The 14,267-nt window shown below is 39.9% G+C and overlaps 1 protein-coding gene across 16 annotated transcripts in view; it reads left to right on the top strand.

The window, feature by feature from the left end:
* Positions 1–14,267, top strand: part of ELAVL4 (ELAV like RNA binding protein 4) — a 155,641-nt gene that overhangs the window by 95,674 nt on the left and 45,700 nt on the right. For all 16 annotated transcript variants that reach the window (XM_004025766.5, XM_019018161.3, XM_019018184.3 and 13 more), the window contains exon 2: positions 1,239–1,479. In XM_004025766.5, the coding sequence (XP_004025815.1) occupies positions 1,239–1,479 (241 nt within the window). The remainder of the gene's footprint in view (positions 1–1,238; positions 1,480–14,267) is intronic.

The raw sequence follows: 14,267 nt of genomic DNA, 5'->3' as shown, positions 1-14,267 counted from the left end.
TGTAAGACAAAATGGAAAGTTGCAAATTATGGGCTGTGTTTGGGGCCAGGAAATCCGGATGCAGGCCTGGACTTTGCCCCCATTTTTCTATGATAACAGAGAAGTAACTGGACATCTCTGGGCTTCATCTCAAATGTGAGTGTTGAGCTAGATTTTGTTCCCTTATGTGCCTTCTGGCTCTGCAATTTTGCAATTCTCCATGTTTGTCATCCCATACAGGGCATCTTCATGACCTGACTTCATGAGCTTAAACTCATTTTTCATATAAAACCCTATTCCAGCATTTTCTCAGAACTGTCCCTAAATCTCCCTATCCTATAAGCAGAAGTAATTGCTTCTGTATTGCATGATCACTGCCCTATACCAGCTGTTTACCTGTCTGTGTCCTCTATAGACTATAAGCTTCCTGAGGATAGGGATTCATTCATTTCTTTATTCTCATACATGCTACCTGGAACATTCACACCAGCCAGAAATCTTTGTTTAATTAAATATTTTAATCAAGAGAAAGTCCTTTTTGAGTAATATGTGAGTGGACAGCCTCAGGCGGTGCTGGACCTAACGTGGAGACCTAGAGAAAAGTTTGCCTCCATGTTTTTTGTTTTATTAGAGGTCTGGGAGAAACAATAACAGAATGGCTAGATTAAAAAAAAAAAAAGACATTAGATGACTTTGCAGCTCCCTAGCATGTACCTGTAAAATCTAAAATTTGATCAGTGATTAAGCATCAGTGAAAATTTAAACCCTTCCCATATTGAACAACCCCACTTAATTTAATGTCATTTTATTTTATGAGATAGTTAATAAACAGGTACTGTATTTGATCTTGTGAGTGTAGTCCTCTATATTTAGCTTTTTCAGCTTTAATGGAACTATAATTTTAATCATGATTATTACTTTACATTTTAATTATAATTTGGTGTGGCTTAAGTATACATTTCTGAGAGTGATTGTGTAATGAAAACAGGAATTAGCTTTTCATTAACAAAATAATGGGAGAGTTCCTACTGCATTCTAGTCTGTGTTCAAAATCTATGGGCTGGCCTAAAAATAGAAAGAGGAGTTTAACATTTTGGTTAAAAACATGCTTCTAAATTGGCTGTGTTCACAACCCAGTCTCTTGCTCCATCTTGCTTTATCTTCTTCTCTTTCTTTTCAAAAAAATTAATAAACTTTTAAAAGAGACTTTGTGTCTGAGATTTCAAAAGGCTTTTTCAATTGTTTTTATTTTTATTTAGATAATTAGCACCATGGAGCCTCAGGTGTCAAATGGTCCGACATCCAATACAAGCAATGGACCCTCCAGCAACAACAGAAACTGTCCTTCTCCCATGCAAACAGGGGCAACCACAGATGACAGCAAAACCAACCTCATCGTCAACTATTTACCCCAGAATATGACCCAAGAAGAATTCAGGAGTCTCTTCGGGAGCATTGGTGAAATAGAATCCTGCAAACTTGTGAGAGACAAAATTACAGGTATGCACAGGATTTGAAGCTATGCTGTTCCATTAGATGTGCAGATCTTAGCAGAAATGCACATGTGTGATGGTGCACCTGAATGTCTATGTCATGTACCCTGCATGCAAGATGGCATGGATACACAGTCATAAACTCACACTACATACACCACATAAGACCTTATTGTAGATTGGTACTGCTGGGGAGCAGATGAAGATTTTGGTACATCTTCATCTTCATGTAAAATGATCCTTTGATTTTGTCTCCTTTTATTCTTAATCAGCCATTCCTTCCCTTTGTTCTATAGTTTCCAGTCCCACAACTCTGCCCTCCCTATACTATACACTAGTTTTTGCTCATGTATTCTTCTCCTCTCAATATTTGCTTCATATGTGCCCAGTGTTCTTCCATGTGCCTGAAACAAGTGTTTTAAAGGGGGCCACTGTGGATATGTGGACAGTTGACACAACTGCCCTTGTCCCTGGGGAGAAATAGGCCCTAAGGATAGCAGATTATTCTGGAATACAACTACTCTGCAGTAGGAGGGAAATGCTTAATGAAGATCTGCATTTGAGGTATTTTGTTTTATTTTATCTGTCTGTTCGTTTTGAAGATACTCTTTGAGATGTGAGGGCATTTTTACTTGAAAGTGAATCAGCACCCTATACAACTTCAATACATGAGATTTTTAGGTTCTGATTTTCTCCTAATTGACAACTGTTCATTGAGAACCGAATGTTTGCCAGACACTGACACTATAATTCTTTGGGAGAAAGTTTCCCTATAATCTTATTGGCAGTGAGAATATTTTCTTAGAAATATATTAGGCTACATAATGATGGCAGCGAAGCTGCTACTCTCTGATACTCCACTCCTGAAATCATTCATATCCAACTTTGAATACTTGTCAGTTTTGAGTATTGACTTTTGTTTCCCTTTCCCTAGACAGTTTAATTAATCAGCAACTGTCCTAGAGTTTTTTTTTAAAAAAGGAAGCTGCATCATTAAAATAGGGATATACATCATCTTTATTTTAAATCAGAGAATACATTCTATATGTGTGTGTGTAGGTATATACATTCTTCTGTTCTCATAATTCACATGTAAATCTGTTCCCCTTATAAATTAAGTAGTTTGCAAAATCATAAAACTTAAATACCACTGCTACTTTCCAAAATACAAGTCACCTAACACTCCAGACATAATTTTCTTATTTGAAAAACTGGAAGATAATGCTTGTCTCAAAGGGCTTATTGTGAGAATTAAATGAGAGACTAGATATATTGCATCTAGCACAATGTCTACTGCACAGTGGTCCCTCAGTAAATAAATCTATTATTGTAAGTACAGCTAGTATGCTTCAAGGAAAGTGGCCAGAACAGAAAAAAAAGTATCTATCAAATTCTCCAAATAGGGCCAGGCTTTGATGATCTTGTACCAGAGCACTGGAACATCTATCCTTAAACAGAATTTCCCATACTTTCAGAAAGCCAATATTTAGATTCCTGAATAATCTTTATATAATAGGATGATAATTCAAACCAAATTAAAACCAGTTAACCATATGATTCTTCCTCCTACTCCTATATAGAAAATGTATTTTTAGTATAGCCTTACCTTCAAAATACAGACGCTGCCAGCTATATTAGTGAATATTATTAATCACCTTTTCAGAATTCCTTCAGAACTGTAGCGAGATTTTTGAGAAGTACTGATTCATGGTGTTGTTCCTTGTTTTCTAAAGACACATGTTTAAACAAGCAGATTCCTTTACTGAAAGAATGCTAATTTGGTAGTTCACCGAGTGGATTTGAATAGGAGTGACAGCTTCGAAGACAGCCTTTAATTTGGTATACAAAACCAAAATTGTCAACTTTGGTTTGTTTAGCACCCTCTCCAGCACAAGCAGAGACATACAGTAGCATCTGAGCTTAAAGAAGAAGCTTATGGGGTTGAAAGCAGAAATACAATTCAGGCATAAATTTATAATTATGCATTCTTCTTAAATTCAGGCCCAAAAATTTTTTATTTGTAGAGAGCTTATGGGAATGAGGCAGGGAAATGTAGAGAGAAACCAGAGATATTTGCCCTCATTTGATAGCAGTGTTTAATAAAAGTAAAACTTGTGGTTGTAAAGAGTGCTTATTAGATTCTTCATTTACACTACCTAATTAATTCTAGCATTTTAAATTAACAGTGAAACTAGTCCCTGCTGTACCATTCCATAGATGCAGCATATTTCCTCCATCCACCCGTTGTTCAGGTTTAATTGGCTATGCTAAAAGTCAGAGAAGGAGGGAGAGATAGGGCTGTGGGGAAATGGGGAAGGAGTGGGAATTGCTCTAGCGGAGGACCTCCCCGAGGCCAACATTTGGGGTTAGGTCACAATGCAGGCTGGAAGAGGTGAGGTATATCACACCAGGCAAGTGGAGAGGCTGCAGCTGGTGGTTCAGAAGTCAGGGTAAATGACATCATGGGTATTTTTGTTGCCCTGATTTTTAACATCCTAGTCCCCCTTTTTCCTCCAACACCTCCTACAGATCTCAATGCATCTCGATCCTGTGAAGTTTACAAGGAGTTCTAAATATCCAGTGGGAGGATTGGGGGGTGGGAGGTGGCAAAGAGATAAGAATTCAAGATTGAGATTTTCCAGCCCCAACCACTCCCTAAGAGAATGTAATGGATTCCCTTAGAAGGTTCTGGCTTCTGTAATGTTAAAATCTCTTTACAGAGAGAGGAAGTGACTCTGTTGATAGCCTTACCAGCAGGCTAGATTCATCCCTGGCTGTGAATTGTCAATGAATTATCCGTTTGAGAACAGATAGAAGAAATTTGGGCGTGGACTTAAGTGTTATGTGCTGGGGACATAAACATCACCATTTATCAAGCACTTCGTCTGTGCTGGATACTTGCTAAGCGCTGGACATACCCTATTTCATTTAACACGGAGAGCAGCCTCCATTTTCTTAGATGAGGAAACTGAAGCTTGGTGATTTCCCCAGGCAGCACAGTTATTAGCAGGTGGTGGAGCTGGGAGTCACCCCTACTTTCCAAAAGCATGATTTTATTTGGAGGCATGTACAGGGTAAAGACCCTGCCTAACCCGCACTTCATAACCCAGTGCAACATTGTGTTCTGCTGAGCAGAGGTTGCTGGGCACCCTCTGGAGAGTCTATCTAATGTACCATGGCTTTAAACAAGACTCATGTGTATAAAGGGAGCAAAGATAACAATATGTATCATCCTCTGGGGATATAACTCAGCCTTTGTCTTCCTTCAGAGTAGAACCAAATTTACTGAAAATGCCAGTTTTAAGATACCTTGCTTTTGGACATCTCTGTTACTTATCTTCTCAGAGACATTACATTTTCCTTTTTCCAACTGGGAAAGGACACTCACCAGAATAATCCAGGTACCAGGGAGAAGAAAGGCATATCCTGAGTTGCTTTTGTGTACAGCCGTGACACATCATGGCATTGGAAGCTAAGTCTTTAGCTTTTCTTCTTCATCTACCTGCAGCCTCTGCTGCTGGGGAAAACAAAGGAAGTGTCATGTGACCCACAGAGTTCATGCAACCTAGAAACTCAGGCAAAGAACACCAAATACCTGGTAGAAATTATATTATTCCCATGGACTCCAAGGAGTTGATTTAGTTTCTTATTTTTTTGTTTTGTTACCATTTTGGTTTTGGTTTTGTTTTGTAAACATTGAGATTGCCTTACTGAATCCAAGTTCCTATGTGATCAGTATTTTAGGGGAGAAAACATGTGGCTTGACCAGGGCAAGTTTAGGTGGCCCAGGGTATGTCTTGAAACCAGCAGAGCTGAATTATTATTATTATTTCTTTGCCTTTTTTGCATTTTTATAAGTGTTTGTCTTGTTACCACCCCAAAACAAATAAGGAAAGAAAAAAAAAAGAAAAATCTCTAGAAAGAAATTAGGCCAGGTTCAGTGACTCACGCTTGGAATCCCAGCACTTTGGGTGGCCAAGGCAGGTGGGTCACCTGAGGTCAGGAGTTTAAGACCAGCCTGGCCAACATGGTGAAACCCCGTCTCTACTAAAAATACAAAAATTAGCTAGGCGTGGTGGTGGGCGCCTGTAATCCCAGCTACTCGGGAGGCTGAGGCAGGAGAATTGCTTGAATCTGGGAGGCGGAGGTTGCATTGAGCTGAGATTGCGCTCCAGCCTGGGTAACAAGTACGAAACTCTGTCTCAAAAAAAAAAGAAAAAGAAAAAAGAAATCAGTGTAAGACAACAAACAGTTTTGACCTGCCTATTTACATTGTGTGATTATTTGCATCACAGTGATAAAAAAAAGAATTGTATTTTTACTTCATGTCACTCTCTGTGTATCCATGCATTGTCCTTTTTTTTTTTTTTTTTTTTTTGAGATGAAGTCTCACTCTGTTGCCCAGACTGGAGTGCAGTGGTGCGATCTCAGCTCACTGCAACCTCCACCTCCTGGGTTCAAGTGATTCTCCTGCCTCAGCCTCCCGAGTAACTGGGACTACAGGCACCTGCCACCACGCCTGGCTAATTTTTGTATTTTTAGTAGAGACAGGGTTTCACCATATTGGCCAGGCTGGTCTCAAACTCCTGACCTTGTGATCTGCCTGCCTCGGCCTCCCAACGTGCTGGGATTACAGGCATGAGCCACTGTGCCTAGCCACAGTGTACTTTTTAAGAGTAGCTTTCTATTCATTTCAGGTGAGTGTGAGCTCTGAAGGGGAGTTTTTGAGGACAGGACAGACCAAACTGAACATTATCAATAACAAAACTGAATCTATTAAGAGACAAGTATATGGAACATGCTATTAATACGTAAGTGCTATAGGTGGTTGGAAGAGGTGAGGTTGGTGTTAGCTGGAGCTGTTGGGGAAAGTTTAAAAGATAGGGTAAGGATTTAGGTAGAGGAAAGAAAAGCAAAGGAATAGAGCTAAAATTTTAGTCAAAGAACAAAAGCATTTTTTATTCCTCTGTGCTTTGGACAAAAGAAGTAGCGCTGGAACGTGTCTCTTTGGAAGCAGTGGTCTAATCTGAAGCAGCATGGTCAAATGAAGTTAAGCACACCAAAAAATTAAGTCAGTTAGAGTTGTACCCCAATGGACAAAGACAACATTTCCTAAACACCACTTCTAATCCGTGTCTTCATTTCTTCCTTTACAGTACGTCTCTTTGGTTTAATTAATATCATTTAGTGGAAAAAGAATAAGGCCAAATAAATGACCTTCACTACTGTGGGCAAGAGGGTGGATATTTTGCTGCTGCCTTTGTATCTGAATTTACAACTCTAATTAAAGGAACCAACTCAGTTTTGATGCAGTAACACTGGGTAACTTGTGTTCTTTCTTGAATTTCTGAAAGTGCTAACAATCCTGAGCGTGTCTCTCTCAGTAGGTGAGATGTGGGAAATGGGCCACAGCGGTGGCCACAGTATCTATTAGAGCATCTAGGCTTTGAATCATGACAGAGTACAGTCTATTGGGTTGAAGAGGAGAGGGGAGTGAGGGTTCTGGATTGTTTTAATGTACCTTATATACTTTCATGTACTGGACTTATAGGAACACTATGGGAATTTGGTTGAATTTTACTTCTGAGATAACTGTATAAACAATAAAAGGCTCTGAAAAATCCTAAGATATAAAAATTCCTTGAACTCACTCCCAAAATGTGAATTCAGCCCCAAGGTGAGTTTATTGGCATAATTTCTTACAACACCCAGCAGACATATAAGAATAACTGCAACAGCTTTTATTTTTTGTGTGTGCCTTAATATGTTTACTGGGCACTATAATAATGCTTTAAATATAGTAGCTTATTTAAATAATAAATCTAGCTATCTTGGAGAATCGTAATGGCCAATGCTTTTGAGTACTTACTGTGTGCCAAGCATTGTGCTGAGATCAGTAGACGGAGTCTCACATAATCCTCATGATGGCCATTTTACAGATGCAGAAACTTGAAATCAGGAGCAGTTGAATTACTGGCCAACGTGACTTAGCTTCCAAGTTAAGGGAGGTGGTACTTGAACCCAGCACTGACTAATTGTGAATTGTCAAATTTATACTTTATTTCTGGCAGTTTCCCCCAAAATACTAAACTGACTCCTCCCCTTTACAAACCAACTCAGCTTGTATACCTAGGGAATGAAATTTTTGAATACAGGAAAAACATAATTAGAGCTCGGAATCTTTTGTTTTGGAAAATAGCACACAGTGCATTAAAAAGATAAATTTTTGGTATTAAACAGGTCACTGCTTAGCTAAACAAAGAAGACTAGACTTGGAGTGGTTTTTTCACTTCTGATATTCTCTTTTCGTGAAATACTCTTCAGTATGTTCACCTTTTCTTTATTGTGCAAGCACTGTATTGAAATGGATGCTGCCTACAATTTAAGCATAATAAAAACCCAGCCTCATTTAGGCATATCCAAGAAAATCCCAAGATATTGATTAGCTAAATGAACTTTTCTACATGCACATAAGACAGAAAGTCATTAGTGATGGGAAGAGTACAGCAAATGGTAGCATTTATCAGCATATTTTGCTGCTGATTTGGAAAATGTGCTTAGTACAATGTGATGTATCTCCTGATTTCAGAGGAAAATCAGGCAGATTTGCATCTGTCATTTTATTTACCACCTCCCTGCAGTCATACATATTCTACAAAGAAGAATAAAAGAGTTTTGATTTGTTGACTCGGGAAGAGGGGGTTGGCTATTGTTGGAGGTGAGTGGAAAATTTTTAGGTATGGAGAAGATTTGGCAGCCTAATGGGGTTGCAAAACAGGAGAATTGGAGTCTGCCTTATTAAGGGAACTTGAAGAACGTCAGAACGTGAAGTGCAAACAGTAAACCATGTAATCATTGTGCTTCTTACACACTCATCAAGGGGAATCAGAGACTTTCCATCCTTTCTAATTAGGGCAGGTTGGCAGTTGAGTGGAGCTGTGAGGTTTAGGGTTTGTGCAGATACATTATGCATCTTCCGACACAATTTTTTCCCAGGATGTCTGTAGTCAGGATTACAGACCAGGTATGGTTTCCTTTTGCCTCCTGGCTGTGTTCCCCTTCATCTTACCTTCCAAATCAGACAGTTCTGCCCTGCTTCCGAACTCAGATAACCGTAGGAAAGTATTCTCACATCCCAGGAGAGATGTCTCAAAGGATTTTTACCTAGGATGTGAATCAGGCTGGGTATTTTAAGAATTTTCTATTTCTGTACTTTAGCTGACTGTTTGGTTCGTAAGACCAATTCCCTGTTCACGCAGCCTTCTCTTCTTCCCCCAACACACACACACACACCCACACATTCACTCACTCACTCCTCCCTTCTCTGTAGAATGGCCTGGTTGATTGAGACTAGGAACTAAGGAGGAAGGTAATGTCAAACTGAAATTTCCACACATTATCTAAAAATGTAATTCATCAGCTTCAGGGTAGGAGGAAAGTGCTTTCTGAAATGTGTTAATGGGCAATTCATTTTCTTCTTGTCTTCTGTGAGGTGTAGTAGTGGTGATTTCTTTTTTCAATCTGCCCCCTTGCCCCCATTCCACATCTCCCTGACTGCTCTTAACTGATAAACTCTGTATCTGTGTTTATTCCTCGTAAGAACTAAAGATCTTTAAGTTGCTTTTTCGTTTTTTCTACAGTCCCAAAATTGAGCTTTGATAGGAGAAGATATTTCTAGTTTGGAGAGAAGATAAAATTCAGATAGAGATCATATATTTGTATAAGGTTTTTACATTTGTAAAACATTTTCAATCAACCAACAGTATTTATTTAGTGTCTACTCTCTCAGACCAAATAGATATTATTCCCTTTCCTTCCCTTCTCTGAAATTCTGTATCACAGTCTGTGAGGAGGTCAAAATGGATAAGACATAGTTTGTGCCCATGTGTTGCTGCAGGACCAACGAGCCAGGGAAACCAGAACAAATGACAGCCCTTCATGAAAGTCTGGAAGTGACGGGGAGCTGGCTGCTTATTATGCATATTAACTACACATCTACCTTGCTGTTTTGTGGGCGGGGGCAAGAAGGAAGTGGAGGTTGTTTTGTTTTGTTCTTCACCAAGGCCCAATCTTACCTTTCCTTGGTCCTGGCTATTAATGTCATTGGAAGGATAGTGAAAAAGGATTCATAATGATACAATGAAGTTGGAGGTTTGATGGAATGCCTACTGTGTGTCAGCTACAGTGCTAGGCATATTATAGATGTTATCTCATTGAAGCTTTATATCAGTGTTGCCTGATCAGTGATTTTATTCCCATTTTGCAGATGCAGAACCCAAGACCTAGAATTAGTCAGCTGGTGAGTGGGGTTAGGGCATCTGACTGCAAAGTCTATGGTCTTTCTGTTACCGTACCGCTCTGTCTGTGCTGAATGAAGACAACATCAGTTATGGGTGTTCAAAGGAGAAAAAGATGACAATAGACTGAGATTCTCAAAGCAAGTGTCAAAGAAAAGCGAGCCTTCAACTTGGCCCTGAATTTGGTAGAGATTAGATTGTAGGAGACCAGTCCATGCAGAGGAGGCAGCTGAGCCAAGCTTCAGAGACGTTGTTATGGAATGAATGTTTACGTCCCCGCAAAATTCTTATGTTGAAGTTCTAACCCCCAATGTAATAGTTTTTGGAGATAGGGCCTCTGCAGAAGTAATTAAGGTTAAATGAGGCCATAATGGTAGATCCCTGATCTGATAGGATTAGTGATCCTATAAGAAGAGGAAGAGAGACTGGAATTTTCTCCATACACATGCAACAAGCAAGAAGGCAGCTATCTGCAAGCCAGAAAAAGAGCCTTCACTAGAACCCAACCATGCTAGCACCCTGATCTTGGATTTCCAGACTCCAGAACTGTGAGAAAATAAATTTCTGTTGTTTAAGCCACCCAGTCTGTGGTATCTTCTTATGGTAGCCCAAGCTGCCTAATACAGACATCTTCAAGAGATAATGAATAGAACAGGCAGGACTACTCTGTCGGGTAAGTGGGGATACCACCTTTGTGTCAGTGAAATATCTGAAGCTCAGAGATGTTAAATAATTTATCCAGGGTCACAGTTAATAAGCGGTGGAGCTGATATTTGAACCCAAGTCTGATTCTGAGGTCTGCGTTCCTTCTACTTTGCTAGTAACTAACTCTACCTAACACAGAAGGAAGTTGACAGCTTTCAGACTTCCCATGGTGTCTGTGATCTGAGAATCATTATTTATCTCTCTAAGGTGATGTACCCATTTGCTCAGTGACTTGCTTTCCACCTACTTAAAGTTCTTGCGGATTTCTAAGTTGAGTTTTCTGCATGTCCCTTATTTTGTAGTTGAATGTCTGGTGAGATACAAGGCCTCATAAACACAAAGTGGATACAGCTAGCTAGGGTAATAACTCTAATTCCTATGGCCGCTAATGGAATTTCTCATCACAAACTTCTGGAATCAGATTAAATAATTTTATTGGTGGTATAAGCATAAAATATACACTTAGCAATCCCTGATATTTGCCCTTAGTGTTTGTTTTCAGAGGCTTTTATACTCAGTACTTCCTTTGACGAGTCAAGAGCACTTGGCTTCTTATTTTTCTTGCTCTTTCTTCCTCTTTTCTTTGCCTGGTTTGTTGTTGTTTTTATATTTTGTGTGTGTGTGTGTGTGTGTGTGTGTGTGTGTGTGTTTGTCCTGCTTCCTCTTTCTGCCTTCTTGTTTTTTGACATGTCACTTTGATCCAAAAAGGATTTTCATTGGCTTATTAGATAGTATGGAAAAAACTAAAATTGAAATAGCCATCAATTTTTTTAAAAAACAGAATAGAAGGAAATGGATATAGAATGGTAAAAGGAGACCAGAGGAAATTTAGTAAATTAATTGTGGTTAAATGACTCAAACGGACCACCTAGTTTGAGTTTTCTTTTTATTATTATTATTATTATTATACTTTAAGTTTTAGGGTACATGTGCACAATGTGCAGGTTAGTTACATATGTATACATGTGCCATGCTGGTGTGCTGCACCCATTAACTCGTCATTTAGCATTAGGTATATCTCCTAATGCTATCCCTCCCCCCTCCCCCCACCCCACAACAGTCCCCAGAGTATGATGTTCCCCTTCCTGTGTCCATGTGTTCTCATTGTTCAATTCCCATCTAGGAGTTTTCTTTACATCAATGAAAATGAATGGTGACAACTTTGGTTCCTTTCTCAAGTAGTTACCAGAATCCCCACACCCTCTCCCACCACTGGCCCTGTAGCCCTTTCTCTGGAGACAGGCCTCTGATTGTGGAGACACTTGCCCACTGTAATGCAGGATTGGATAGAAAGCCTGAAATCATATACATGGAATTTTCCTCATCTTTCTTGCCTGGGTCCATTTTGGATTGATTGACTTGCTTTTTATGGCTAGGGCAGGCAGTAACACAGAGAAGCTGCCTGAGTGGAGTTCTTGTTTTTATTAATATAAGGTATAAACAATGTGCCCTATGGAGGAGGTGTTCTGAAGCAGGCCTTCCTTGCCTGCTGCCCTGAACTGAGGTATTACTGAAGTATTACTGCTTTCTGAGTCACTTCAGTCTTTCCTCTCCCTTCAGACCCCAAGACTGGACATGCAGGAACTTCAGTTTTCAGCTTCCGTCTTTCTCGTGAGGGTTTCTGCAGTGAGTTCTGTCTGGTTTCTCATTACCCAGAGCCCTGAGCTGGACAACAAACAGGAAACTCAAATGTCACTCTCATATCCTGGTCCTAACTGTGGAAACTGGAACTAGTCCTCAGCCACCTTTGCTCTTCCCAGTACCCCTCACCAGTCAATGGACACAGATCACCCTCTAAGTACGAGAGAGAGACAGCACTACCCAAGAGCTCCGCACACCCCAGCACACACACACATCCCCCAAACACTTTTCTGGCAGGCATGTGCGCACACAGGCACACACACAAACACATCCCCCAAACACTTTCTGGTCAGAAATACCAAACCCAGTGCATCAGACTAACCAGAATTGAGACAGACTTCACTGAAAGTCCTGCCTTGCCTTCCCCACCCCCATACTTGATAGATGTATTTGAAACCTTATGTAAGTCATGTTATCCCTTTGGATCTCCATTTCCTCAATACACAGTAGAGAAGATAAATCTTAACCCTACCTTCTTTGGATGGTACTTGTGAATTCAAACCAGGTAATACATGCGAAGGCACTTTGTAAATGAAAGCAGTCTATAAATGGGTTGCTCCTATCTCATAACTCCTAACCACTTCTCATCAAGGGTGTTAGCCCTGGGCCAACAGATGGATAAAGGGGGAGGAGAGGGAAGGTGGATGTCTGTTCCTGGTTCAATCCTAGGTTATGTAATTCCAAGTAGGAAGTAGGAGATGGCATCTGAGAAGGCAGGAGAATAGAATGGAAACTTACATTTACTAAGCACCTGCTAGATGCCAGATGTTAGATGTCGCCTTATATTTATCTCATTTAATCCTGACCACATCTACAGTAGGTAGACATTAGTGACCCCCTTATTTAGACAAGGAAACCAAGGTTCCTGGAGTTTAACGTGACTAGCCTAAGGTCACACAGCAAGCAAGTGGCCAAGCCGGCTGCATACCCATGTCTGTATGCCAGCTGGGATGAGAGACCTTCACAAGAGAGGGTTTCCCACATTCTTGCTGTTTCATCCTGAGTCATGAATGTGGCTGTACGTTGTATTCCAGTAAGCCTCAGGAATAGCTGCAGAAATAATGAACACCAATTTCAGTGGTTCTGGAAGACTGTAAATGAAAGCCTTTAGTTCAATAAGATGCTCCTCCATTTACAGTGGGATTATATCCTGATACACCGTCATAAATTGAAAATATCATAAGTTGAAAATGCATTTAATACTCTGATAAACCCATTGTAAAGTCAAGAAGTCATCATAAATCCAACCATTGTAAGTCGGGGACGGTCTGTAGTTAAATATGTCAGGGTAATTTCTGAGATTTTTTTAAAAATTAGGCCGCTTCTGTAAGTGGTAACATGATAAAGTGGAAGGATCCACTAAGTTCTTGTTCTCGGGCTAGCTATGGGACTTTTGGTGGATCAAGCCATTCCGTGCCTCAGGTTGTTGTGCATAAAATGGAGATAATACTGACTTTTCGCACCTTTCTGTGTGTTGTGAGATCAGATGATTTGCTAATGTGCTGGTAAATTCAGGATATTACTGTGGTCACCTATAAGATAGGACATTGTAAGCAGGGGATTTATGAGGGTAAAACAAACCCTTAAACCCCCTGTGATAAGCTATCTTTCCTTCCTAGTCTGCCTTCCAGATGTTTTGCTCAGTTATCTGCATACATCTCAACAAAAGCTGATTAACTCTCTCAGACATCAGTGTCTAACTGTTATTAATGCTCAAGCTGATCAAATTACAATGCCACAGATCCTACTTGTGCTGTTAATATTAGATTTTGGATTCCGGTCTATAATGAATGATTTTTCCTCCATGCATTGGGAAAATTGGTTAGCAGAGTTCATAAGAAAGTTTAATTAGCAGGCTGTTTGTGAAAATAGCGGCTGTGAGTCATCATTCAGAATGAACTAACATTTCTCAGGCTTGAATTTGTTCTTCTGTTCCTTGAGCAGCCACATAGGATCCTTGTGTTTGGGAAGCTGGTGTCCACATGTTGCCCATTTGAATGGCACCATGTAATAAACTAATAACCAAAACATCAGATTTTAAAAACCAGAGAGGAAGAGGAGGTATAGGGTGTTTGTATATATAGATATGTGTATCTGTGTCTGCTAAGGGAATATTTTAGGCCTAAGCTAATCCAGCACAGTGCTAGACAGG

The sequence above is a fragment of the Gorilla gorilla genome, chromosome 1 (genome assembly GCF_029281585.2).
Source record: "Gorilla gorilla gorilla isolate KB3781 chromosome 1, NHGRI_mGorGor1-v2.1_pri, whole genome shotgun sequence".
Classification (NCBI taxonomy): Eukaryota; Metazoa; Chordata; class Mammalia; order Primates; family Hominidae; genus Gorilla; species Gorilla gorilla.
The sequence above is the reverse complement of the archived record's forward strand: the minus strand, read 5'-3'. Positions and strand labels throughout refer to the sequence as shown.